This window comes from Athene noctua, chromosome 25 (genome assembly GCF_965140245.1).
Source record: "Athene noctua chromosome 25, bAthNoc1.hap1.1, whole genome shotgun sequence".
Classification (NCBI taxonomy): Eukaryota; Metazoa; Chordata; class Aves; order Strigiformes; family Strigidae; genus Athene; species Athene noctua.
The window spans coordinates 8,175,923-8,200,922 of record NC_134061.1 but is presented as its reverse complement, the minus strand read 5'-3'; the positions used below and the strand labels follow the sequence as shown (position 1 = coordinate 8,200,922).

Sequence of the window (25,000 nt, the reverse complement as noted above, 5' to 3'; positions counted from 1 at the left end):
CTGCATGTTTGTGTGGCAGCTCCATCTGGGTTGCCACGTTCTTTCTGGTGGTGGTTTTGACCCGAGTGGAGACCATAGCTCAGTCTATTTGTGGGGGACAATGAGATGACTACCAGCTAAGATAAGCTCTAGAGCCACAAGAGGGACTATGCCCTGTCTGCATGCCTTACCTGCATGCCCTGCCTGTGCGAACTGCTGCGCAAACTGCTGTACCACACCCCTCTGACATGCCATGCCCTGTTCGCTTGTCCTGGTCACTCATGTTCCATGTGTGGATGCTCCTGTATGTAAGGGGTGTAAGGGGTGTTGGGCATCGTCACTCTAGTCGACACCCACACTGAGTCCCTGCTGCCTCGTTAGCAGCTCACTCCTCCTGCTCAGTGGGGAGTTGGCTTGAGGCTCTGCCTCTTCCCTGGGCTTCTGCCTTCTCATCTTGTGGTTTTGCCACGTGTTTTTTTATGCTTTCAGAAGGGTCCCCTGCCACTGTCCTCCTCTTCATAGTCCCTCTCCTCAGCAGCTACTGTGAGAGACGAAAAACCAGGCCTGAGAGAAACTAAGAAAAACAGCCTGAGAAAGCAAAGGTTGAGGCTGACAAAGGCAGGCCTCAAACACAAAACTATGAGTCACAGGGTGGATGGTGTGGAGGTCGAAGCTGATCAAGCTGCCCCAATAACACGAGATGCAGCTGGAGGGGGGAGCACTGTAGGGACAGGACGGCTCTGCTCTGGGGCACCTGGGCAAGTTTCAGGGGCCACCTGTCTGGTGAATGCCCTTTGCTTCATTATCCACAACATGCATATTAAAGTTAACACCCCCCAGTATGCTAATGAAGACTAACAAGATCATGCTAATTACATCATCCCATGAAGCACCTCACCCCTCCCCATCCATGGGATACGTAGGTCTGTGGGTCGACCTAGGGGATGGACCCAAGGGAAGTGGGTATAAATCAAGGGGGGGAAACGAGGTGGGGGGCGCCTGGAGAGTGCAGTGATGGGAAGGAGACGGCTGCCTCCTGGAGCCCTCGCTGGCGGGATCAGCGCAGAAACCCAGACCGGTGATCTGTATTTCCCCGTTCCCTCCATCTCCCTCTTTTCCCTTTTCCATTAAGGAACGCAAGGCATATTGTATTGCTCGCCACGACTTGCTCTATACTTAGCCAGTTACTGTGTGTTCAATTAGTACATTGTGGGTAGTTAATAAATGTTTGGACTTGGAGAGTTGTTGTCTGATTTGTTGGGGTTTGTGAATCTGAGTCACTTGTCTCCCTCATCTAAGCGGGACGTGACAACTGCTTTGGCCTAACCATACTCACTCAATTCACCAGAATGCTTCAGCCTCACTTCCCCACTAATCTTTGTCAGGAAGCTGTCAATATCACACAGATTCCTCTTGTATGGCCCATCTTCAGTAACCTTTGACTGCCCAGTCCTTGGACAAACCAGGATTGACTATGGTGTTACTCTCTTGCTGTATTTTCACATCTGGGAAATCGCTCTTAAGGAACACAGTTGCAATAAAATAGAAAACAGCATTAGAAGAGCAAACCAGATTTGCAGAGAAAAGAGCAATACAGTCATAACATATTATGAAAACCCAGACAAATGGACCTGTGAGAGAGACTGTCCCATCCACCGAAACCTTCTGCATAGCCTGGCCTATTAATGCGCCCTAAGTATATGGGTCAGGTCTATCTGTGCCATCTCATGTTCTGACTTGTGCTATTCAGCTGATTGCAGAGGACTGGCTGTCATTCAGCAAGAGGCTTATTCCTGGAGCAAAGCATATGGGATTTCCTTCCCTCATAGACCCCTTTCCCTCGTTCCACACCTCACAACTCATTATACAGTGGGCATCATGGAACAAATACAGTGAGACACTGTGGGGAGGCTTGATGGACTAGACTCAAGATCTACAGCCTTGGGAGAAAGATCAGAGAGTCTTTTCTTTGTCTGCAACAAAGTTTGCCATAACTCTTACAATGACCTAGGGAATTGTGACCCTTCTGTTTTGAGACAGCACCCCTCATCTGGGTTTGAAAATGATCATGAAAATGGCTGAGTTTTAAAGTGACCCAATAAGCAGAGAAAGACTGAATACTGCCATAGATAAGAACAACTGAGTTCTCCTTAATTCCGTGTCTTGCCTTGAGCCACTTTTGTCAAATTTCTTCCCTTGACAAGTCCATTTTTGACACTGTGCTGTTCCACTTTCATATATCAGTGTTAACTCTCAATTTCAATTTGATCCTTCAAGCCTAACCTGCCTAGAATAAATGAAGTCACTATCCTAATCTGGCCTTAATCTTCAGGCTATGCCTTGATATAGTTCAGTCATGCTGTCCCACACTTTGTCTCAGTTGGGACATTTAACCACAGTGCCAAACTGATGGATCCTTCGTAGCACACTACTCCAGTTTCTTCCTAACTTAATAGCCCTATGTTCATCCTCTGCAACAGCTAGGAATTAATCCTCGAGTGAACAGATTGAGTCCTGAAAGATTCAGAAAATTCAAGATACATATTAACCTACTGACTTTCCCTTTGCCATGTATGTTTATGCCCAGCCCTGGTCTACCCATCTTAACTTAGATACACACAGTGCTTCAGTTATACTCACACATTAATTTCACTCAGCCCTCACTGAATACTTTACAGGTTGCCTTGGATGGGAACACTCAGACAAAACAACTAACCCCTGCTATTGCAGCCCAGACAATTTAGAGCTGCCAGTGCCAGTAATAGGCCCCAGGCATACAAGAACTCTGAAGCCTCAGAATTTGTCAGATCATGTCTGTATCTGAATTTATTTTTATTTACTTTTAGTTTTAGTTTTATATGTGAAGTTATTTAAGAAACTGGCTCGCAACTTGCTTTTGGATCAGAGTTGTCCCAGCTTTAATAGCTGAAATACTTAATGATCTTGTATTTATGACTAGCCAGAGGTTTTGTGTTGGTTTTTTAGAACAAATTGTCTGGCTACTAATGAACATATATTCATGCACATGATGCATTTGAGCTTGGATCATGTGATTAACACATAAATAATGAGTGGCTTCTCCAAGACTCATTTATCAAGGAACAAAAGAAAGTTCAGGGTACAAGGAGTCTCGAGCATAGCTTTTCCATCACCTGTAATTTGACTACAAGCCAAGCACTTTATTCTGTAAATATGAGAGGCTAAATGAGCCTCCTGTGAGCTCTCCCTGTTCACCAGTTGGCTTCATGATGGTTGCTCTTGCCTCGAGATGGGAGACCCCTCAAGGTTGCTCCTCAAGGAAGAGAGACCTTTCACCAAGAGCAGATCTTTGGTAAGTGACCAATACTGTACATAGCCCTGTATTACAGTAACTAGCATTTGTGTCTTGGTGACTTTGATTCTGTCTTGGTAGTTTTGAATCATTCTTATAACCTTTGTGCAGTAAGTAGCAGAGTGAACCTTGCCATTGAACTTTGTTAAATTGCACTTTTCCAAAAACATATTTCAATAAAACCCTTTTTGCTGATACCTTTGACAGTGGTTATTTACGCAGTCTGAATCACCTATTCATGACAGGGGTACTGCAGGAAGAATACCAGATATACTGACTCTTGATCACGTGGCCCAATCAGTGGCCCACAGCAGTAAAGAGGGGGTGATTGCAGCTATGTGATTAGATTGGTTCGCCCCAGATTTTCCTTGTGCATGTATTTTTCAGTTATTTGTCTATTTTCAACATTTTTTTGGAATGGGATGAGAGCAATAGAAAGCTTTAATGAAGTTACTGAGCTTATGGTCATCATTAAAATCCTGGTATATCTGAAGATACAGCTAATAATGAAAAAGGAAAATTGAAGAACCTTAAATATTATTTCATTTTCTTATATAGTCCACATAAATTTAGGCTTTCTAAATTCATACATGTTTTAGCTAATCAAATAGCTCTATAGTGTGAATGATCAGGAAGGAGCTTTCATTTTGTCAAAAATTAAGGTGTAAATGATTGAAGCTTGCTAGCAAAGTATTGTTCAAATTCTTATATCTTCATTTTGTTAGGACACCTTTTCAACAAAATAGTATACGATAGTAGGAGAAGACAAGTATAACTGCACACCCTGAACTGTGGGGACCATTTGTAAATTTACAAATTGACTTTATTCAGATGCCTAAATGCTGTCATTTTGAGTATGACCTTGTCGCTTTAGATCTCACATATCAGGGTGGGTAGAAGCCTGTGATTATAAACATACAGATGAAACTACTGTTAGAAAAAAGTATCTGAGAGGATTTCTGGGGTTAGTATAACACTAACACTAGCTAGGGTGACCCATTTTACTGAATAAGTAGCATAGAAAATTCGTGAAGCCCTACAAATAGAAAAAAAGTGGGGTTTTTTGCCTGTCACTCCCAATCCAATGGGACTGTTGAGAGGAAAAATTCTGATTTTTAAAAAAATGGCAAAAATGTGTACAGAGCTTGACCTGAAATGTGCAGATGTGTTACCGGTCCCACTGAACAGTAGTGCTGAATATATTAGAGGTTACGTGAGAAGAAAAGGAAGAATTGCTTGGACTAATGACTCTAAATGATGGTAAAATCTAGAGGCAAGAGCACATGACAGGACATGTCCCACATGGTTGATCCTAGGCTCCCAGGAGTTCTGAGCACTGAAGACAGTAGTATCATGACTACAAAGCAAGGATGAGTGAAGAGAGAAATAAGCATACAGATCATTGCTTTCTTATCACCTGTACCGTGCACTAAAAATTAGGTTAATAGAGAAAATAATAAATGTCCTAATTTGGCCTTTCCTATTAGCATCAGAATTACAGAAAGACAGACAGGTATATTAATGGCTTTATAAGTGCCACATGCGGTTTACTGCCTTGACACTGATGACCTGTCTTCTTTCTTGCTTTGTTTTAGAAGCTTACTTCTTGCTGTTCCTGTGCACAGAGCACATCCTCTTCACCTGGATGATGCGGGGTCGGCTTAGCTCTTCAGCCCAATAGTACTCTGGGGAAAGCAGGCGTGTGGGCTTGTGATAGAGGAGGTATTTGTTGAGGTGACTCTCATCATGCCACCTAGCTTCAATGCCATTTTCTCTGTCCTTCATGACCCCTTTAAAACAGGCTGTGGTCAGTTTGTAGACCTCAGCCACACTTCCCCCATAGAAGCTTGCTGTATAATAGAAGTCCCCTTCTCCCTCAGGTATAGCAGCTTGTGACTCAGTGCGTGTCTCATATGATTTGCTCTCACGACGTGCATTGTACTGCCAGGAACTGATGGTCGCCACCAGTGCATCAATGATCTCCACTCCAATGTGTTCAAAGAGCTGGACATCAATGTCTATGGAGTAGAGATAGTTGACCTCATACTGGAATTGGCTGCGGATATATCTGCTGATGATATCCATACGGCTCATGGAGATATCCTGCCACTGTGAGTGATTCTGGACAGGGATGACAAAGAGACGATTCTCAGGGGCCATCTGAATGTGAGAGATCTGCTCAGGATTGTCTGTGAACAAGTAGAAAATCACTTGATGTCCAGCAAGGAAGTACTTGTTGGCAGAGCTCATGAACCCTTCTATGAACTGGACGTATCTGAGAGACAGGAAGGGAAAAGAGTGGAGAGAGATTCCTCTTGCTGAAGAATGGCATCTTTTCAAGTTCATTTTATTTCTCCTTTTCTATCCATCGTTCCCTTATTATGTTACTGTCCTTTACTGAACATGGGTGCTTCCCTTTCAACACTTCCCCACGTTGCTGCACATCATACAATTTTTCAGTTTTCACTATTCTCTACTCCATTGGTCACTGTACAGAACACATACCTTTTATCCCATGCTGCTCCTTAATATCACTGCACAGTATAGATACTTCTCCTTACCTTCCACACTACATGATCCCTGTCTCCCTGGCACTCTTTCTGTAGTGAACTCACTGTTCTAGAGAGGATCACAATTATCAGTGAAATAATTTTGATTGCCTTGAGATACCTGAAGTCCCTAAATCTGGGCTACTTAGTGGAGATAGAGGGAATATAGTTCTTTACTCACTCAGAAACTCGAAGAAGAATCTCCCCCAGAACTTAAAAGCTGTAACGGCATGGTTACTGGAGATAATAACTTTAAACTCTAATAGGAACCCATTAGAAATCTTAGCTTTGCAGAATCTTTGGGTTTTTTTGATTGTTTGTTTGTTTGTTTTTTTACCCCAGGTTAGAGGCAAAGTTCGCTGTTAGAAACACAACAGGAGTTGAAGTTTTATTCTCAAGGCATCAAAATGCTGCTTATATTTCCAAGGATATTTTTTGCCCTTTGCAAGGCAACATCTCCTGCTATTTCACAGCTAGTTGCCTTACTTGGGAAGTTGACACTCACCTGTCATATTTCTCTCAGTCTAAATCTGTTCATATCCTCTCTACAGAACCTTTCTCACTCCTGCTCCACCAGCAGTATTACAGCATAGTTGACAGGTGAGAGGTTTAAGTATTTGACAAGAAATAAATGACAAACCAATACTTTTTGACAGCAAAGGTGACCACTCCAGTGACTAGTTTCTTCTGCATATATTGGGCATTGAGGATGTCTCTATTGAATGTCCCTTCCCAGACAATTGGAGCCAACCAGGGTGTCAACACCAGTACATCCCGCCTCCTGCAAGGAATATGACAATGAAGATAGTCTTTAAATGGCCTGTAGAATTCATAAAGACAGACACAAATGTCTTCAGTACAGATGTCTACCTTTGAGATAAGCATCCCAGAATCCCTTTGAAATCACTAGGGATCAAGAAAGTACTGTCAGTAAAATCTGAGATATGAGTGATCTTATCCTGGATAGCCACCAAAGGTCCAATGTTTCTAAAATATTTGCTTCTTTACAAAGTATCTAACTACAAAAGAACTGGAGTAAGTTTAGAACCTGTGTTCCCAATTCAGCCTTTGGTGACGGGAAAGTTGTAGCTACACCTGACTGTGCATAACCATACCTGACTGCTAGCTCAGATTCACAGAACCATGTAAACTGAACCATTTGTGTCCACGCAGCATTTCATTCTTTCATCCAATTTTAACACCCAGAGAGTGTACTAGCTCGGTCCAGCATATATCCAGAGTGCAAGAGTGTAAACAACACACACAATGAGGTGATTTAGGCAGAAGTTATGGTCTTGAGCCCTGAGTTAATTTGAAAGCATGGAGAAAACCAAAATCAGCAGAATGTAATTTGCTGCTGAGATGGTTTTGATCACCTTTTGGAGGTGTCACTGGCTATTGACTCCTTAGCCCCTATACTTATTAAATTTATCTGTATGATTATTCATGTGTAAATTCATATGTAAAACTGAACCTATATATTTCTCAAGGCATTTTTCTGCCTAAATGTAGGTGTCTGCATTGCACATCTAACATTGTCAGGGATCCATTATTGTAAGTGATGAGAAACAAGCACTTCTATGGTATAATTAATCCTCTCATAATACAAGTATATGAAATATATTTATGCCACAGATGTATTTACAATTCCCAGTGTACTGTAAAAATAGACTGATGTGTCCTGGTCCAACCAGTAGCCAGGCAGAAAATCTATTCCCAATAAACACACACAGAGGCACATATATATTACATACACATACAAATGTCTGGACACACTAATAAGGTGAGGAGATAAGGAAGTGACTGGCAACAGCCAACATTTATTCACTAAGGGCAAATCATACCTGACAAATTTGGTAGCCTTCCATAAAGGGGTTACAGTGTTGGTAGAAAGGGGAAGGGCAAGTGATATCATCTACCTGGACTTGTACAAAGTATTTGACATTGTCCTGCACAACATACTTGTCTCTAAATTGGAGAGACATGGATTTGAGGGATGGCCCACTCAGTGGAAAAGGCATTGACTGGTTGGTCACACTGAAAGAGTTGTGGTCAGTGACTCGATGTCCAACTGGAGAGCAGTCTCGAGTGGCGTCCTCAGGGGTCGATGTTGGGACCAGCACTGTTTAACATCTTTGTTGGCGACATGGACCATAGGATTGAGTGCACCCTCAGCAAGTTTGTCGATGACACCAAAGTGCGTGGTGCAGTCGACACACTGGAGGGAAAGGATGTGCCATCCAGAGGGACCTGGACAGGCTGGAGAGGTGGGCCAAGTGCGAAGTTCTGCACATGGGTCAGGGCAATCCCATGCTGAGTGATGAGTGGATTGAGAGAAGCCTTGCAGAGAAGGACTTGGGGGTATTAGTGGATGGAAAACTGACTGTGACCCAGCAATGTGCCCTCACAGCCCAGAAAGCCAGACGTGTCCTGGACTGCATCAAGAGAAGTCTGGCCAACAGGTTGAGGGAGGGGATTCTCCTCCTCTATTCTACTCTTGTGAGAGCCCACCTGCAGTGCTATGTTGAGCTCTGGGGACACCAACATAAGATGCACATGGACCTGCTCAAGTGGGTCCAAAGGAGGCCATGAGGATGATCAGGGGGCTGGAGCACCACCTGTGAGGACAGGCTGAGAGAGCTGAGGGTGTTCAGCCTGGAGAAGAGATGACTCTGGGGAGACCTTATAGTGTCCTTCCAGCTCTTAAAGGGGACTACAGGAAACATGGGGAGGGACTCTTTATCAGGGAGAGTAGTGATAAGGAGTAAAGTTTTTAATCTGAAAGAGGGTAGATTTAAATTTGCTATAATGAAGAAATTCTTTACTGTGAGGATGATGAGACTCTGGAACAGGTTTCCCAGAGCAGCTGTGGCTGCCCCCTCCCTGGCAGGGTTCAAGGCCAGGTTGGACGGGGCTTTGGGCAACCTGGGCTAGTGGAAGGTGTCCCTGCCCGGGGCAGGGGGGTTGGAACTAGATGGTCTTTAAGGTTCCTTCCAACCCAAACCATTCTATGATTCTATGACACTGACAGAAAACACAGTACTCATGCAAACACAAACAACAGCATCAAACATTTTACCCTTTAGTAAAAAATACATATAAACATATATATTACACAGATATATACGTATGTATATATAACATATATCCCTACAGCAGCTGGCCTTGTAGAATTTATGCTGCAATTGACTCTGGACCCCTAGCCTCACAGTTACCTTGGAAGACCATGAACTCACTGGCACTGACACATGCACAGTATTGATCCCCCCCCTCTCACACATGCACAAACACAATCACAGTGGATCTATTTACAGCAGCTGGGATGTGAATGTTCTCACCTCCAGTTCGCTCATACACAGACATACACATGCAAAAGGGTCTCTCAGGCAAACCCCAGACCTTACAGTCTCTCCAGTAGTTGGCTTGGGCCTCCTGGTTCCTCCAGTAACCAAATCTCAGACCATCTGATCTCTTCAGTATCTGAAGCAGGCTTGTGGCTACTTTGATACCTACCTCACAAACTACTTATTTTATTGTTAGTAAGTACAGCTTGTCATTTGCTAGCTATTTCATCCTAACATATTTACCCACACAATAGTACTCCAGTCTCTCCAGTTGCTGACATCCCCAGATGTGCAGGTCTCCATGACCTGTGGTCCCCAGTCCGGTTGTTAGTACTTACATTCTCACTTACTCCAGTTGTTGGGATCACAGATTCACAGGCCCCTATGACCTGTGGTCCAACTAGAGTTGCTAGCACTTAAATTTTCACTTGCTCTGGTCTCTCCAGCTGCAGGCACTGCAGGCACACAGCTCCCCAACCTGTGGTCTGACTGCAGTTGCTGGTATTTCAGCCTCCATACAAATACATACACATAGAAGAAGAACCTCTTACCTAGGAAGACAGGTAGAAATAGAGCTTAGTGAGAAGGCAGAACAGACTGTGCTGACCAGGTACAGGGCATTGCTACACAAGCATCCTGACCAGCATGACCTTACATGCAACCGCCTCCTTATACATAACCTTATCCCTTTATTTTCCCATGCTTGTTCCTCCCGAAACCACCTTGATCCCTCTCCTTCTCCACTTGTGGTTCCTTCTCTCAACATCTCATAATCAGTCCTGCATAATCCCAAAATGTGCTTTCCTGCCATCTCATGCCCTTGTAGGCAGTAATTCCTCTCAGTCTGAAAGTTGCTCTGGAGAGCCTTTCCCTTTGACTTTCTTAATAGATTTCATCCCTGGACAATGAGGCCAATTGTCTCCTGTTACAGCCTTGGTAGGCCTTTACACTGTGTTTGTTTCTCAGCCTGCTGGGGTTCCCTGCCTCCCATTATCTCTGTGCTCCTTTGTGTTGTGTAAAGGTGAATCTTTTATCACATAGTGTAAAAAGTATCTATAAGGCAAATCTCTAAAGTTATCTGAGAGGAATCATTGTTGGTACGTCTTCTTTTTCTTTTCAATAATTGCAGGTTTGAAAAATCAAATTTACCTTGGTTTTGTCAGAAGTGGCTGAGGATATAACATGCTGCAAAAAAGAATATATATTAACCTGGAATAATGTACATGGTCATTCATTATCACTATAATCCAATAACAGTAATAACAAGAATAGCAAGGATTGTAAGGATATGTAAGGAATGTAAAGATTTCTGGTTTGAGAGGGTATCTGCTTAATGGCTATTCAAATCATCAAAGGTAAAGACAAGAAACAAAGACATAATCAATTAAAACTCAGACACACAAGCTTTTGCGATCAGTAGATTGACTCTTAAGTCAGTGACTCATGGGCTGAGGTCAGTAGTGGGAATTTGCAGTATTTATGTTTAGAGGAAGAGCTGAAGCAGAGAAAGGGAGGAATAAAGATAGACTGGGGAGAACAAATGTGTGAAAATAGAAGGTGGTGGATAATAGGGTCCAGTCTTATATAAACAGGCTGTCTGGTTAAGCCCTGAGCCTGACCACTGCAGTCTGTCCTATCTTTTTTTGGACTCTCTCCTTATTTATTTTCCATGTGACATTGCTCTCTAGTCTGTGCATGCAGGTGGATATGGCAGCAAATATCAAACTAATCAAGTCCGTGAGCAGGAGGAGACCAGAATCTGGAAAGACTTGTGGTCAGAGCAGGAGACTGAATAAATGAGACCCAAGGTCTGGGCATTGTGTCTGGACAGAGCTACTGCCTGTTCTAAGAGGCTTCAAGGACCTCACAGGAACGTGCATCCCAGTGGAACAACAGAATGAAGGGGTGTGTTTGTCCACTTGTGAACTATAGCTCTGGTGGGCAGAAAAGAGGAATAGGATCAGGGAGTCTGAATTGTCTGAGTCCTGCTTATGTAAAATTGTGTCTCTCTGGTCTGTCCTGGTCAATCCTGGTGGCCACTGTGTGCTTGCCTGTTTCATATTTGTGTTCAGTTTCACCATAGGCTGGAGATACAGACTCAAAAGGAGAAATCCTTTAGTCTTAAAGATGATGAAATCCAACTTCCTTTAACAAGAATTACACAGGCCTATGTTTTGAACTAAAGAGACCATGGCAGTTCTCTGTAAACTTTGGAAAAGGTCAGTTGTGTTTTATATTGTATTTGAAACGAAGAAGCTATTCTTCACACAGACCATAAAATGACATAAGAGGCCAAGGGACAAATACCTCAGGGTAATCCCTTGCAGGATGTCCTTAGGCTTTTGTTTCACTGCACTGACTCCTGTATTACCTCCCAGTTACAGGAATGTGTTTCTGAATTACTTTACACAGACACTATTTGGAAGAAATCCATATATAATCCAGAGGGCCTGTGTATCACTACATGCAAAATGATAATCTGAGACAATGTAAAGGATAATATGAGATCATTTTGCACCTGAACAGCTCCAAAACATCCCCTGTGTCAATAGTGGGAAGGTGTGTGCCTAAGTGTGTATGAGTTTCTGCATAATGTGGATTGCCAAAACCACTATCAGTAGTTAGAGAGTCAAGTGAAGATTTCAGTTTATAAGGATCTTCCTGACTATGACTAGATAATGACAAGAACAGAACAAACAACAAAACAAAGAACAAAATTCCTCAAAAACTCCCAGAAGAAAAAATTAATTCACTCCATTTAGTTAAATAGTGATGAATTTTAAAATCTAGGAGGAAAATAATTAGAAACATTTATGAGGAATATATATAGATATATATTTAAATTTATACATCTGAGTTTAATAAGTACCAGATTTCCATCATCTAAATATGAATTTATCATCTGTGATTTTTCACAGATTCACAGAATGGTTGAGGTTGGAAGAGACCCTTGGAGGTAATCTGGTCAAACCTCCATGCTCAAGCAGGAATATCTGGAGCCAGTTGACCAGGAGCATGTCCAGACAGCTTCTGAGTATCTCCAAGGGGGGAGACTCCAGAATTTCCCTGGCTTACTTGCTCCACAGCTTACCCACCCCAACAATAAAAAAGTCTTCCCTGCTGTTCAGACAGAACTTCCTGTGTTTTAGTTTGTGTCCTTGGCCTCTTGTCACTTGACACTACTGAAAAGAACCTGGCTCTGTCTTCTTTGCAACCTCCTTTCAGGTATTTATATACATTGATAAATTACCCTCTGACCCTTGTCTTCTCCAGGCTGAACAGTCCCGACTCACTCAGCCTAACCTCATAGGAGAGATACTCCAATCCCTTCATTATCCTTGTGGCCTGCTGTTGAACTCTCCCCAGTATGTCCATCCCTCTTCTACTATTTTTTTTAGAGCCAATGGCTTTAGAATAGACAATTCCAGAAAATAATTCATCCCAATGACCTTTCACAGACATTTACAATCATCTGGAATGCTGACTGTTACCAATAAAAATAGCATCAGCCAAGGACTCTTCTTTTTTAGCTTCTGAGATGTGTGGTAACCGAAAAGGATAAAAATTAATTAAGCTCTAAGTAAACCAAAAACCTTTCAGCATTCACCATGATTTTCCTGTTTCCTTTCTGAAAGCAAACTAACAAAAGATTCTGCATCTATTTTTAATGGTTTCTGGAAGACTACCTTCTCTAGATAAGCATGCTTTCCTATTCATTCAGCCTTGTTGTCAGCTGTCCTGACTTGTATGTGCCAGAAATGCAGTCGTGAGAACAACGTAATATCACGTTAATGAAGTCAGAGAGCTTGTCCTTACCGTGGAAGCATTGGAGATGTTTCATTTAAGTCTGTTTGGCTGTAAATGAGAGAGAAATAAAAGACACATAAATATCTGATGGCACAGCAGTTTCAGATGTTCTTTTTCATGTCAGGAGGGATGAGACCTTATGTGTTTCAGCAGTACTCCCCCGTGATTCAGTGTCAATGGGTATCCAGTCAGTTAGGCTCCATCACAAATACCATGAGATGATTTATATTACTTCATCTCCATATAAAATATAAGTTAAGAACATTTAAGTATTGTTCCTCAGACATTCAGCTGGTCTAACTAGGGTTGAATGCAAAATAATCTATTTTAAGATTATTTCCAGCAGGTCTGTTCCTGTAGTGTATATTCAGGAAATTTGATTTTACTTCTACATGGTAAGAGTCTGGTCCAATAAGGCCAACCCTCTTCAGCACAGTTTGTAGTTTACTCATGGATATAAGTCTCCATGCCTGTACTCTAGAGTAGATAGCACACGTCACAGAGAAGATGACACTGCTGTCCATTCTTATTGTTTATGCAGGTTCCTGTAGACACGTCACCAAACGGGAACCCGCCAGTCTTGATTCCTAGATTTTTCAGTAGGAAAAACAGGTTCTATAAGGTGGAAACACTAAAAGTAATAGATTAAGCAGGCTAAGAGAGAGAGAGAGAAAGAATCTCACACACATACACAGAAAGATACATCTAGCCATATTAACTTTTTTTGGGGGGTGATGGTGATGTGAAAATACGGTCTCATACTGGATCCTTTTTAATTTCAAATAGTTACGAAAATAATGAATTCTCTTTGTCATACTGTTTTGTTGGAGTTAAAGTTTAGTCCTTCAGTCACACATGCTATACTCCTTAAAGAATGGCATGTGCCACTGTGAATATGTTTAGAGCAGCATTTCTAGAGAGTAACATAACTGTGTATTTTGAGAGGTGATAAGGAGGGGAAGCCTAAGTCAGAAAAGCAGTGTGGGTCAGAAATGCATAATTCATAAAGCAATAAAAGAAACTGATGAAGTTTGGCTCAGTTAAATGAAATAAAACATTTTTTGTTTAAAAATATGTACTACCACATGAAACTCTTTCTTGCTTCCATATTCAGAATCTGTTACTTCTCGGTGAGTTTGTGGACCTCACTAAATTAGAGGGAATGGACAATATGCCAAAGAGCAGGGCTGCCATTCAGAGGACCTGGAAAAGCCTGAGAAATGGACTGACAGGAACCACATGAAGTTCAGCAAAGGCAAATGCAACCTGGTCCAGAGTAACCCCATGGAACAGGACAGGCTGGGGGCTGACTGACTTAAAAGGAGTTCTTTTAAACAGGAGAGAGCAGTGTGTACTTACATCAAAGAAAAGTAACCGCATCATGGCCTTTATTAGTAAGAGTGTAGCCATTAGTAAACAGGAGAGATTCTTCCCCTATCTTTGACACTTGGGAGGGGACTGGGGTGGAGAAATGGAGGTACACAGTTGGCAAGAAATGCCATGTCAAGAACTGGGAAAGTCAAGAAGAGTCAAGGAATGAGAAAGTGTTAATAAAGCAAATCATGTAATCAGGGCTGTCTAAGGGTACCTGTTGGGTAAATCCATTTTCTTCACAGCAGTGTGTATCAGGACAACAAACCAAACTGGCTGTTTTGATGATACCAGAGCCAGATCTGCTTCCATGGTTAGTAGAACCACTGTGGGAGAGAGGTACCTCCCACACCTAAGAGGGGAACACCCAGCACAGATGGACTGAGCATTCTGGTACAGTCGTGCCCACTCTTATTTCAGGACTAACAGTTGTTGGAACTACCCATCACTCCCTCACATATTATCTGCTAAGATCTTGTAATTTTTTGCTTAATCAAGTGTGTCTAGTGTGATGGCATATAACTCAGACTTCCACTGAGTCTGACATAGTTTCCTTGTTACCAAGACATAATTTTGACTTTTGAGACTACTGAGGTTCACAATTCATTAAAAAGATGGGACCTATGTCACAGACCAGAAGAGTGTTATCTTTATCGTTTAACACTCAGGGGTGTCTGCTGCATTTCCTCCTTGTGGATGAATCCTGTCCTTTTCTGTCAAGAACATGAGTAGATATTCTGAATATATTTAGAGTCCCTCCCCATCTTTCCTGTAGGCCCCTTTAAGTACTGGAAGGCTGCTATAAGGTCTCCCCGGAGTCTTCTCTAGACTGAACAATCCCAACTCCCTCAGAATTATCGTAAAATATAGTAATAATCTGAATATATTATTAAGAATAAAGATAAGGCATTACATTATTTGACAAGTCAGCTGTTCTTATAGGATAGAAGACCCCGCTTTGTCACTAGGTGTTATTCAACATGGATAAATGAAGAGGATTGATGTTTAGCAAGATATCCATACATATTCATAGGTTGGAGCTGTGGGAGAGCAGAGGTAAGAGGTCCTTACTGTGAAAGCTGACACAAGCTCTGGTTCACGTTGGTCATACTAAAACCAAAACAAAAACACAAAAAAGAACTTCCAGTTAATGGAAAGAATATCAGGGACATAAAACAAGTCTTACTTTCTTATATAGTAGTGTACATCCCAGGTTTCACTACTCAAGGCTATGGTTTGCAGTTAAGGTCATTGAAGACATACATCTGATGAAATAAAAGTAGGTTTTTTCCCTATAATTGGCTACAACCCAAACCTATTTTAACTGTAATTTAACTTAAGTTACTCCTAACACATGCACACATGCATGCACATATACACACACTTTAAATAATTCAAAATGCAGCCGTACTGATTTCAAAGGATTTACTTCTGGCTTAGAGGAAAATAAAAGTTCCTAATGGTCCTGTCTTTGTGTTTGCATTATGTTATAACAGCAACCCCAGATCTAGAAATGTAATTAGTTGTCCAGAGCGTTATTTCTGTAAGAACATGGCACAGACTAACCATGTCAAGATTTCCAAGTATGGGATTAATGGACTTTGGCAGGGCCCACTTCTTTCTAAAGGTTACTGAGGAAGCCTAGATGACTTCCTTATAAATGGATGTCTAAAGCAAGTGGGATTAAGCTGTCTTTTTATGACATGATTTTGGGGGAGCTGGATCAGTTTATTTACATTTCCCTCTTCATAGTCCCCATGTTAGATCTCTGGAATCTGGGTCTGTTTATCCAGCTTGAGGCATTCACAGTAGAGATGTCTGCATCTTATTGGTCACTGCAGGATGGCTTATCCCAAAATGGAAACAAGCACTTCTAGGGCATGGCTCTTCTGCTTAAGAATTAGTTTCATCAGATGAGTCTTATACTAGTGGCCTAGAATGACACATACACTGGTTCTTGCAAGGCATGCAGAATGAAACTCAGACCCTTACAGCAATATATTCTCCTCAGAGGAGGCTGTGGGTTCCTGGTCACTGGCTGGGGAGAAAGGGTGATGGTACCTTGGATGAAATAAGGAAACAATGAGTCAATAAATCACTTAATGAAACAATTGTTAATTAAAAAAATAAATCAACCCCTCCTCCACCCCCTTTATGACTGAAACTGTAAGACAAAGCTAATAGAATACTTATTTGTGTGGCCAAACTGGTGATGAGGATGTGCAAAGCTCAGTTGTTTGAAAACTGTCTAGCCTGGTGTTATTTGCAGATCTATTAATTCTGAAGATCTGTGGATGATTTAATGTGCATTTCATGAGGCCTAAGACCACTCATGCAAAAGGAAATGTGTCTGCTTTACAGCAGAGCTTGTTCTCAGCTGCTGCTAGAAACTGACTGTGTAGTCCCCTTCCTGAGTGAGGTGTCTACACCATCCCTTTGACTGCTCTGGCCAGTATGTGGATCTTCTCTGTGAGCCAAATTGTATCGTCAACAAAAATGTAAAAACTTCTGATGGATGTTCTGTCTCAGGCAGAGTATATGGATGAAAAGCTTGTCCTAGTTCCTTCATTTGGAATAGTCATCAAAGATTGTTCCAGCGAATTCTGCCTTCCCAAATATCCCCACTCTATTTCATGCCCTGTTTCAGGGCACTGAACACATACTATGAAAGCACACTGCAGTAGGCTGCTATCGGGACACACACACAGCAGAGTCCTTCTGTTGGTCTGGAGTCCAGAGATGTCACCATGGTATGAAAACATGAAAATACACACTTGGTCTCACAGGAATATACAGAGTGCAATTAATCAGATTTTTAGAATTCCACAGAAGAGATGAAAAGTGTCCACACGTCCTTATATTTATCTTTTGAATATAAAAGGGGATTAGGAATGTAATTTTGTGCAAATGCTTACTTTGTACCTGTCTAAGTATAGCTAGCAGAAACATCACCCAAGCTGGGCAACATAAATATATGCTAGTTGAGAATTGTTATCAAAGGTTAAACACCTACCAGATCACTCCAGTGATTCCTGCTGTCACTAGAACAGCCAGTCCATGTAATTTTGTGATTCCCATGTTGCTGGTGTTGAAAAAAATATTATGAATCCTGGACTGACAATAAAGTGACAAAACCACACAGAAAATACTGTAGTTATTAAATCTTAAAAAAGCATCCTGTTTTGGACAGCAGGTTTTGACATAATACAGAGAAAAGATATTCTTTCTAGAGGGAACGTTTTACATTTAGAGATTTATAGATACTAGGTATTTACAAGAGATATTCTACAGACTGAGCTCTCATTTGAAAGTGGTAGTGCAGTGTAACATTTTATTAATGTGCAAACAAATAATTCTCAGTTCAGATTTTCTCTGGATCAGGTTTTCTTCTTTTCCTGTCCACTCTGCTCTTTATCTCCTCTGTTCCAATCTCTCATTCATCCTTTCTTTCTGTCTAGCTCTCATTTTTTGACCTGGATTCATTGGGTTTTCTACTATGTCTCTCATCTGTGCAGTTCTCTGTCTTTCTAAATTGAAGGTCACAATCCCTTTCTCTAGGTCAGATTCTCTTCCCCATCCATTCTGTGGCTGTTCACAGCTGTGGTTCAGTCAAATCTTTCTTTGTGCCAGCCTTCTGAAAAGACTCTCTGTAGCATTCTTTCTTTGTCCATGTTACCTCCCTCTGCTCTCAGCAGCTCTCAAGTATCCCTTCCACCTGTCACCACCTTTGTTAGACACCATGCCCGAGCCCCAGCCCATTACCCTCCAGCCACAGTGCTCACCTACGGTGCTCTCAGTGCCTCCACTTCAGCAGCCTCTGTTCTCTTCCTCTTCTGCTTCATCTCTCCTCACATACCTGCTGAACTAGTATCATCACAGCAATTCCTTTCTGTACGTCAACCATGTATCAGGAGCTGGGCACTGGGCCAAAGGATGGGCCTCCACCCAGTTCTTTACCTAATGCCTCCTGAGTAATGGGGAAACAAGAAGAAACTTGCAACAATCAGTTACTCCATAACACTGCAACACTGAGGGTCCTGATGAGCAAGGAGATGCCCCCTTAGACTTCCAATATGGAGTTTTTTCTTCAGAATGTGGGCATTTTTGTTAAGAATTATTTGTCCTAGCTGCAAATATCTGTAATGTAGACATTTCCAACTGCACTGAATTTAAGATAATTTTTGTAGTCACAGGAGAGAAATAAACATTTTCAGGACATAATTAATTTAATCTTAAGGGGGAGCATTCGAGTCAGTAGCCTAGATGCACCAGAGCTAGTGGATGCCTAAGACAGTAGACCCATTGTCTGAGTCTTTTTCTTCATTTACTGGAGGAAAGGATAGTTGCCTACAAAGAATGATTCAAGTCCTACATAAGATGAATCTGTTCTGTTGGTGCCAGTCTGTTCAATTCCAGTGACCGTATAGAAAGCATGCAGCTATGAATATCATTACAGTACCTGAATGCAACAGACGGGCTTTTTTGAGTGAACCACAAATAATGCAGAGAAGGTTGGATTGAGAAAGATAACTGTGAGTCACCTGCTGTTTCTCATATTTGCAGGTAGGCTCAGACTAGTAACTCAGGATCAGTTGGTAGCTTGAAGTAAAGTTCCTTATGTCTAACTTTAGATGATGAGCTATTCAACCAGACTACAGTATGTTTACCATCAATGGAGATAATGATACAATTTTAGGGAGTCTTCATCTATCTGAAAATGATGTGACTAAGATCCTCACCCTTAACTATTAAAAGAATCAGGCTGTGAGGTTAAGTACAGGTTTCTATGCCCTACATGCTTAAAATGAAGTGAGATGAATCTCATCCCTAATTTAAATTGCTGAAAGGTGTAAGAGAAATAATGAAAAGCGTAGCCTAAAGAAATGGTAGAGGAATAGTAACAAGAAAATAAGGCATAAAAGTGAAATTAAGTGATCACATATTCAAAATGACTTGATGTCTTGCAGAGTTCTCTTGCATCTGTACTGTGACTATTACACCCATGAAGGTGCATTAATTAAACAGTACACTGGGAAGCAGGAAGAGAGAATGAGAACTAGCAGGAGGCAATCAGACTTACAAATACTCACCTTTCCTGAATTTTGCCTTCCTGCTTTGGTCTCCAGTCATCCGAAAGTACTGTGTCGGACATTGATTATTTATGACTTTAATCCTGTTTGGTACAACTCTAAATGTCTTATTATCATTCCAGCTATGGGCATGTATGCCATCGGTGCATCAATAAAGACAACAAACAAAAAGTCTGTCTGTATGCTATTAATAACACCCCACCCTGATCCACGTCCCCCAGATCAAGTGGTACAAAGTTACTTGGATCTGCACTGGACAGGACTAAACCCATATAATTGATTGCTACATACACATCACATCATAGCACTTCACCCAGGTCTTCCCTGGGCTCTGTCTGGTGTCCTTGTGGCTCTTTGAGATTTCTATTTGAAGTAACTCTAAGTTACTACTACAGTCCAGGAAAGTGTTTCACCTACATGAAACAGAGTGTATGAGTTCTGTGATCTAACGCTGCATGGAGCATACAGGTGTGTTTAACGGTCAACACAAGGTTTCCTTGGACTAAGTCAGAAATTGAAGTTATTTACCAATGTAGATACAGGTCTGCCTAAAAACTTCACTGTGGTCTCTTTTGGAGTGCTTCACTGTTCCTTTATTATTTTTTGTAATTTTTTTACAAAAAAAAATTTTTGTTTGCCCATCCTTTGAAATAAAAGTTGGGCTAGTCTGAGAATTCTGGTCGCTAAAGGAAATTTGTTCCATTTAAAAAATATGTTTGTGGCAACTTAGAACTTTAGCTTCTTCTTGGGCCCAAACTTTCTGCCTGCCTGCCTGGCTTACGCTTATTTGTACTCTGTTTTTAATGAGAAACGGATAACCAGAGATGAAGACTTACCTTCTCAAACCAGTGGGTTTTCCAGCAGCACAAAACTGAATTAAATGTGTAGGCACAAACACAGAGAGGAGTCTGGGATACATCTGCTGTACTTTAGCCACTGAAGAATGGAACAGACGGTTAGTGCCTTGGGTACCCAAGACTTCTACACAGGTCTGGCAGATACAACTCAGAAAATACAGACCATCAGCTGGAGGCTAAGAAGAACACCTAACAGTGTTTGAAAAGACACACATTTTGGAAAATTAATCCCAAAACATTTGTCTACTTTTGAGTGAAGCGCTATCCAGACTCTTTTCTATCAATTCCCCATTGACTGTAACGGGAGTTCAGCCATGTAGTTCACATATGGATACTTGCAGTATTGCCACCTGTATTCAGCTATCTTAGTCTTCAAACTGAATCTCACTCTGAGTTTGTAGGCAGTGGTGGGAGCTGGATTTCTCCTCTGAATGGTGTCTTACATCTACAATATTATTGATACTTAATATTTGGGCATCACATTCTCTGTTTTCAAGGACAGTATAATCATTGTTTTATGTATGCAGAAACCAAGGCACTGGAAAGTGGAGAGGTCTATTGGTCAAAGTTACAAATTATGATTATGAGCCAACAGCAGCTTCGAAATGCCCTGAGTTCCAGTACAATGTTTTATCACATAGATGGCATTGACTTTGGAGAAAGAAAAAAAAAAAATTAATAGTTCTACCATAGCTGGTTAGCACATAAAAATAAAAGGTAAACACGAAAATAAAAAATGCCCAGATGATCAACCTCTTTTTATAAACCTTATGGAAGAAGGCAAATTTATTTCCTCTAGTTCTGTTCTTAGTTCTCTTGGGCTTTGAAGGATTATATACCGACTGATATTTTCCATCCTGGGAAATCTTTCACTCAATGGAAGCTGCAGAAAGTCTGCAGGACCTGTGTGTGCTCACAGCATTTTACCATCCATCCTGCTTTCAACCATTCAGAGAAAAGTGAAGAGGTAAGGTTCTAGCTAAACAAAAAAGAGAAACAGGCAGAGATGCTGATCTCTCGTTCAGACAAAGAATGTTTAATTTTTTTTTCCTCTAGCTTTGTTAGAGGTCTTTCTTGTTGTCTTATCTCATCTACACTCTGAAATTACGAGCATAAATTGTGAGAGTCTTGGAAATTAGTAGTTTCCAAGAGAAACAAAGTGTGAGAGAGAAGAAAGGAGGGTTGTTCAGGAAGGAAAACAGAGGTGGATATAATAAGGGTCAAAAGGTTAGAAAGATGGAACTTATTGTACTTTATGTGCTTTTAAAATCCTATGACTTCTGTTGAGAGATGGTGACAGTAGTGCCAGCAATAATATATTTCAATGTATTTTGACATTAATATTAAATTTTTAAATTGTTTTTCCCTTAAATTTAAAGAATATTCTAGTGTGAGTTAAACTTCCTGTCACCCCCTCTCTGTATTACATGCAATAGCAGTTCTTCTGAAGACAGTGAAGGTATTTACGTGGTAAAAATTGGCATTTATACTCCACTTTCAGTGGAATAGAATACAAAAATCATTCTGCATAATTTTTACCCAGTGAAAATTCATGTGACATTAATGATTCTCAAAATTAATCCTGGAAGCTATCTTTATATGTCACCTGAGAGGGATCCATTATTTGAAGGCAGCTACCTGAAATACTCTAATAAATCACCCATTTTTATTAAATTATTGTCAGTCAATATTCGAGGGTACTGTAAGGTAGTTTGGGAATTTTTAAAGCCTATTTTGGAAAATGTAAACATCATTTTTATTTTCTCTTTTTGACATGCTTTTCATTCATGCACTTTTCAATTACAGTTTATATTCTATAGCATGCTAAGATCACATAGGTTAGGGTTTTTTCTTGTACTGCTTACATCTCCGCTGGCTGTTCTGGAAACCAAGTCACCTCGCTGGTTTGTCAGCACTTACTGCAGCTTAATCTAAGTGCCACAAATCTCATGGAAGTTGCTAAAACAGGGCTGAGGAGTGTCATGTACAGTACAAGCTAGGAAATGAAAAAGCCACCCTTAGAGATAAAATTTTATTTTATGTTCTGTCACTTTATTATTTAGCAGCAGGTAGGTGCTTGTAATGAAACATGTAAGTGATGTAATTCAACTAATTCTCCATAGAGAATCCATATGCAAGAAAAAAAAGAACTCAAATTCTAAATAGATATTTTAAAACTCTAAGACAAATAAATAATGAGATCAGTAAAATACATATTTATTTTTCTGTGGATTTTTTTGTAACATTTTGTAACATTAATGGTTTTTTTCCTTAATGTTTCATACAAAGAATATTTGCTGAAGGACAAAGCATGAACATCATTATAGAAATGCAGTTGATTATTTGATATGAATGTGGAAGAATAAGTTAAAAAATCTTGCTTGAAATCTTCACTAAGAAGTGGAAAAGAGTAAGAATAAACATAAAACTTCATGTATATTGTAGTAAATCAAGACTAATTCTATCAAGCAATGAATAAGAAAAATGATGGATAGGTACTTTAATTACTGTAGTCTATGAGACTGTATGAAAGCTGTTATTTGTGAGAAGTCACCTGTTTTAGTCAATCATCAATATATTGGAAATGAGACAAATTTTCAGGTGCACAGGTCCTTCCCAGTTCTGAAAGAAAATACTAAATGCATATGCCCCATAACCCTAGAAAACTTAATTAAAGTGCTATATTTGAGAGAAAAAAATTTTTTTTTTCTTATGCATATAGTCAAGAGAAAGGGATAGAGAAAAACTGCTCAAGACAAATTTCTCTTACATGAGTTCAGCCATTTAGCAAGACTGTGCTTTTTATCCAGCTATCTTTTAGCTTTAGTGGTCATCTGGGGAGTAGCTCGGGTCTGAAATGAAAAGCACATTTAATAATGTTTCCTCTTCCCTTTGACTGTCTTTTAAGTGAAGATAGGGGTAAGAAGGCCTGTGAGGAAATTGGTGAAACCTGACCATTTTCTTGGAGCCAGGATCTGAATCACTAATCCTATAATGCTACAGGACTCAAAAATTTTCAGAAGTGGTTAAATAAGAATGTAAATTAAATAACTACTGTGAAATGTCTGTTTAAATTAGACATTTGCAAGTCCAGTACGGAGAGGATGCTTGGAGGAGATAATAGAAGATGATTCTTATTTCCTTACTTTTTCCTTCTTACATGTTCCAGGTCTTCAAGGTCATGATGCAGGAAAATGATACCCACATCCATGAGTTCATCCTCTTGGGATTCCCTACTGTCATAGAGCTGCAGGCTCTACTCTTTGTAATTTTCCTCACTGTGTATTTGTTAACTGTCCTTGAAAACATAGTCATCATCACTTTAATCAGAAGAAATCACCAACTTCACAAGCCCATGTATTTTTTCTTAGGTCATCTGTCTTTCCTAGAGGCCTGGTACATCTCAGTCACTGTTCCCAAATTGCTGGTCAACTTCCTGGTGAAGAATAAGAGCATCTCCTTCACAGGTTGTATGGCCCAGCTCTACTTCTTCATTGCCCTGGTCTGTACTGAATGTGTCCTCCTGGCTGTCATGGCCTATGACCGCTATGTGGCTGTCTGCAACCCCCTGCGCTACCCAGTCATCATGAACCACAGGGTCTGCATGCAGCTGGCCATGGGATCTTGGCTGGTTGGCTTTCTGACATCTGTGCTAAAGGTCTTCTTCATTTCCCAGCTCTCTTTCTGTGGCCCCAGTGTCATCAACCACTTCTACTGTGACATCAGCCCTTTGCTCAAACTCTCTTGCACTGAGCGGTTAGTTGCAGAGATGGTGGACTTTGTCTTTGCCTTGCTTATTTTGCTGATCCCCCTCTCTGTCATCATAATTTCTTATATGTGTATAATCAGCACAATTTTGTGCATTCCCATGGCCCAGAACAGGAAGAAAGCCTTCTCCACCTGTGTTTCTCACCTGACTGTTGTCATCATCTTCTTCTCAGCCACCCTCTACATGTATGCCCGACCCAGGAGTCTACATTCCTTGGATATCAACAAACTGGTTTCCATAATTTATGCTATAGCCACTCCAATGTTAAATCCATTCATTTACTGCCTGAGGAACCAGGAAGTAAAAGACACTTTATGGAAGACCTTGTGTGGCATGGGTGCTGTCTCCAGAATTTCTGGGTCTGATCACTAATATAGTACTTTGAAGATAATTTTCCAACTGAATTTTTCTGAGTCTTATGAATATCTAATAAGACTTTTACTTTCATAGAAATTAAAATTATGGTTTTGTTAAAGTTGTTAATTGTCGGTTTTTAAGGAGTACTTTACCTGAGTCAATCTGCATGTTAAGCTAAAATCTATGAATGCTAACACTGTAAATGTAAAAGAAGGTGTTTCTACTAAACATATCACACACTCTTCCTGACCAGTAGAGAAGGCAATAAGCATTGCCTTCTCTTAATATATGTTTTGTGTCTGTACCAAAGAACACAATTGCATTCTGACCTTGATCCAACTTAATATGAACTTGGATTCAAAGAACAGTTATGCCAAATTTCTTCACAGGTATTAGGATGGGAACTTCAGTAATTCAGATAATATCAGTAATTTTAGGTGTTGTTTATAGAGGAACATGAACCACCACTGAAAGGTTCCTGCTTCTTTTCATTAACTTCAAATAGAACTTTGGGAACTGGCTGAGATTTACAGAACATTTACTTTT

The 25,000-nt window shown here is 40.7% G+C and overlaps 2 protein-coding genes across 2 annotated transcripts; one reads left to right on the top strand and one right to left on the bottom strand.

Annotated features, from left to right (window-relative positions):
* Positions 1-4,909: 4,909 nt before the first annotated feature.
* LOC141970549 (histo-blood group ABO system transferase 1-like) lies at positions 4,910-19,533 on the bottom strand. The gene is made up of 3 exons (XM_074927181.1): positions 19,472-19,533; positions 6,506-6,640; positions 4,910-5,585 (listed from the first exon to the last, which is right to left on the bottom strand). Exons 1-3 carry the CDS (start codon positions 19,531-19,533, stop codon positions 4,910-4,912), a joined length of 873 nt encoding a protein of 290 aa, XP_074783282.1.
* A 3,976-nt stretch (positions 19,534-23,509) lies between these two features.
* LOC141970548 (olfactory receptor 6B1-like) lies at positions 23,510-24,469 on the top strand. The gene has a single exon (XM_074927180.1). It carries the CDS (start codon positions 23,510-23,512, stop codon positions 24,467-24,469), a length of 960 nt encoding a protein of 319 aa, XP_074783281.1.
* Positions 24,470-25,000: the final 531 nt, after the last annotated feature.

Excerpts from the sequence above, each read along its gene's own strand:
- LOC141970548 (XM_074927180.1), top strand. The coding sequence starts at position 23,510 with ATGATGCAGGAAAATGATACCCACATCCATGAGTTCATCCTCTTGGGA.
- LOC141970549 (XM_074927181.1), bottom strand. The coding sequence starts at position 19,533 with ATGTCCGACACAGTACTTTCGGATGACTGGAGACCAAAGCAGGAAGGC. Across the intron at positions 6,641-19,471 it reads GAAGGCAAAATTCAGGAAAG|GAGGCGGGATGTACTGGTGT; the intron begins GTGAGTATTTGT and ends TATTCCTTGCAG. Across the intron at positions 5,586-6,505 it reads GTCACCTTTGCTGTCAAAAA|ATACGTCCAGTTCATAGAAG; the intron begins GTATTGGTTTGT and ends CCTGTCTCTCAG.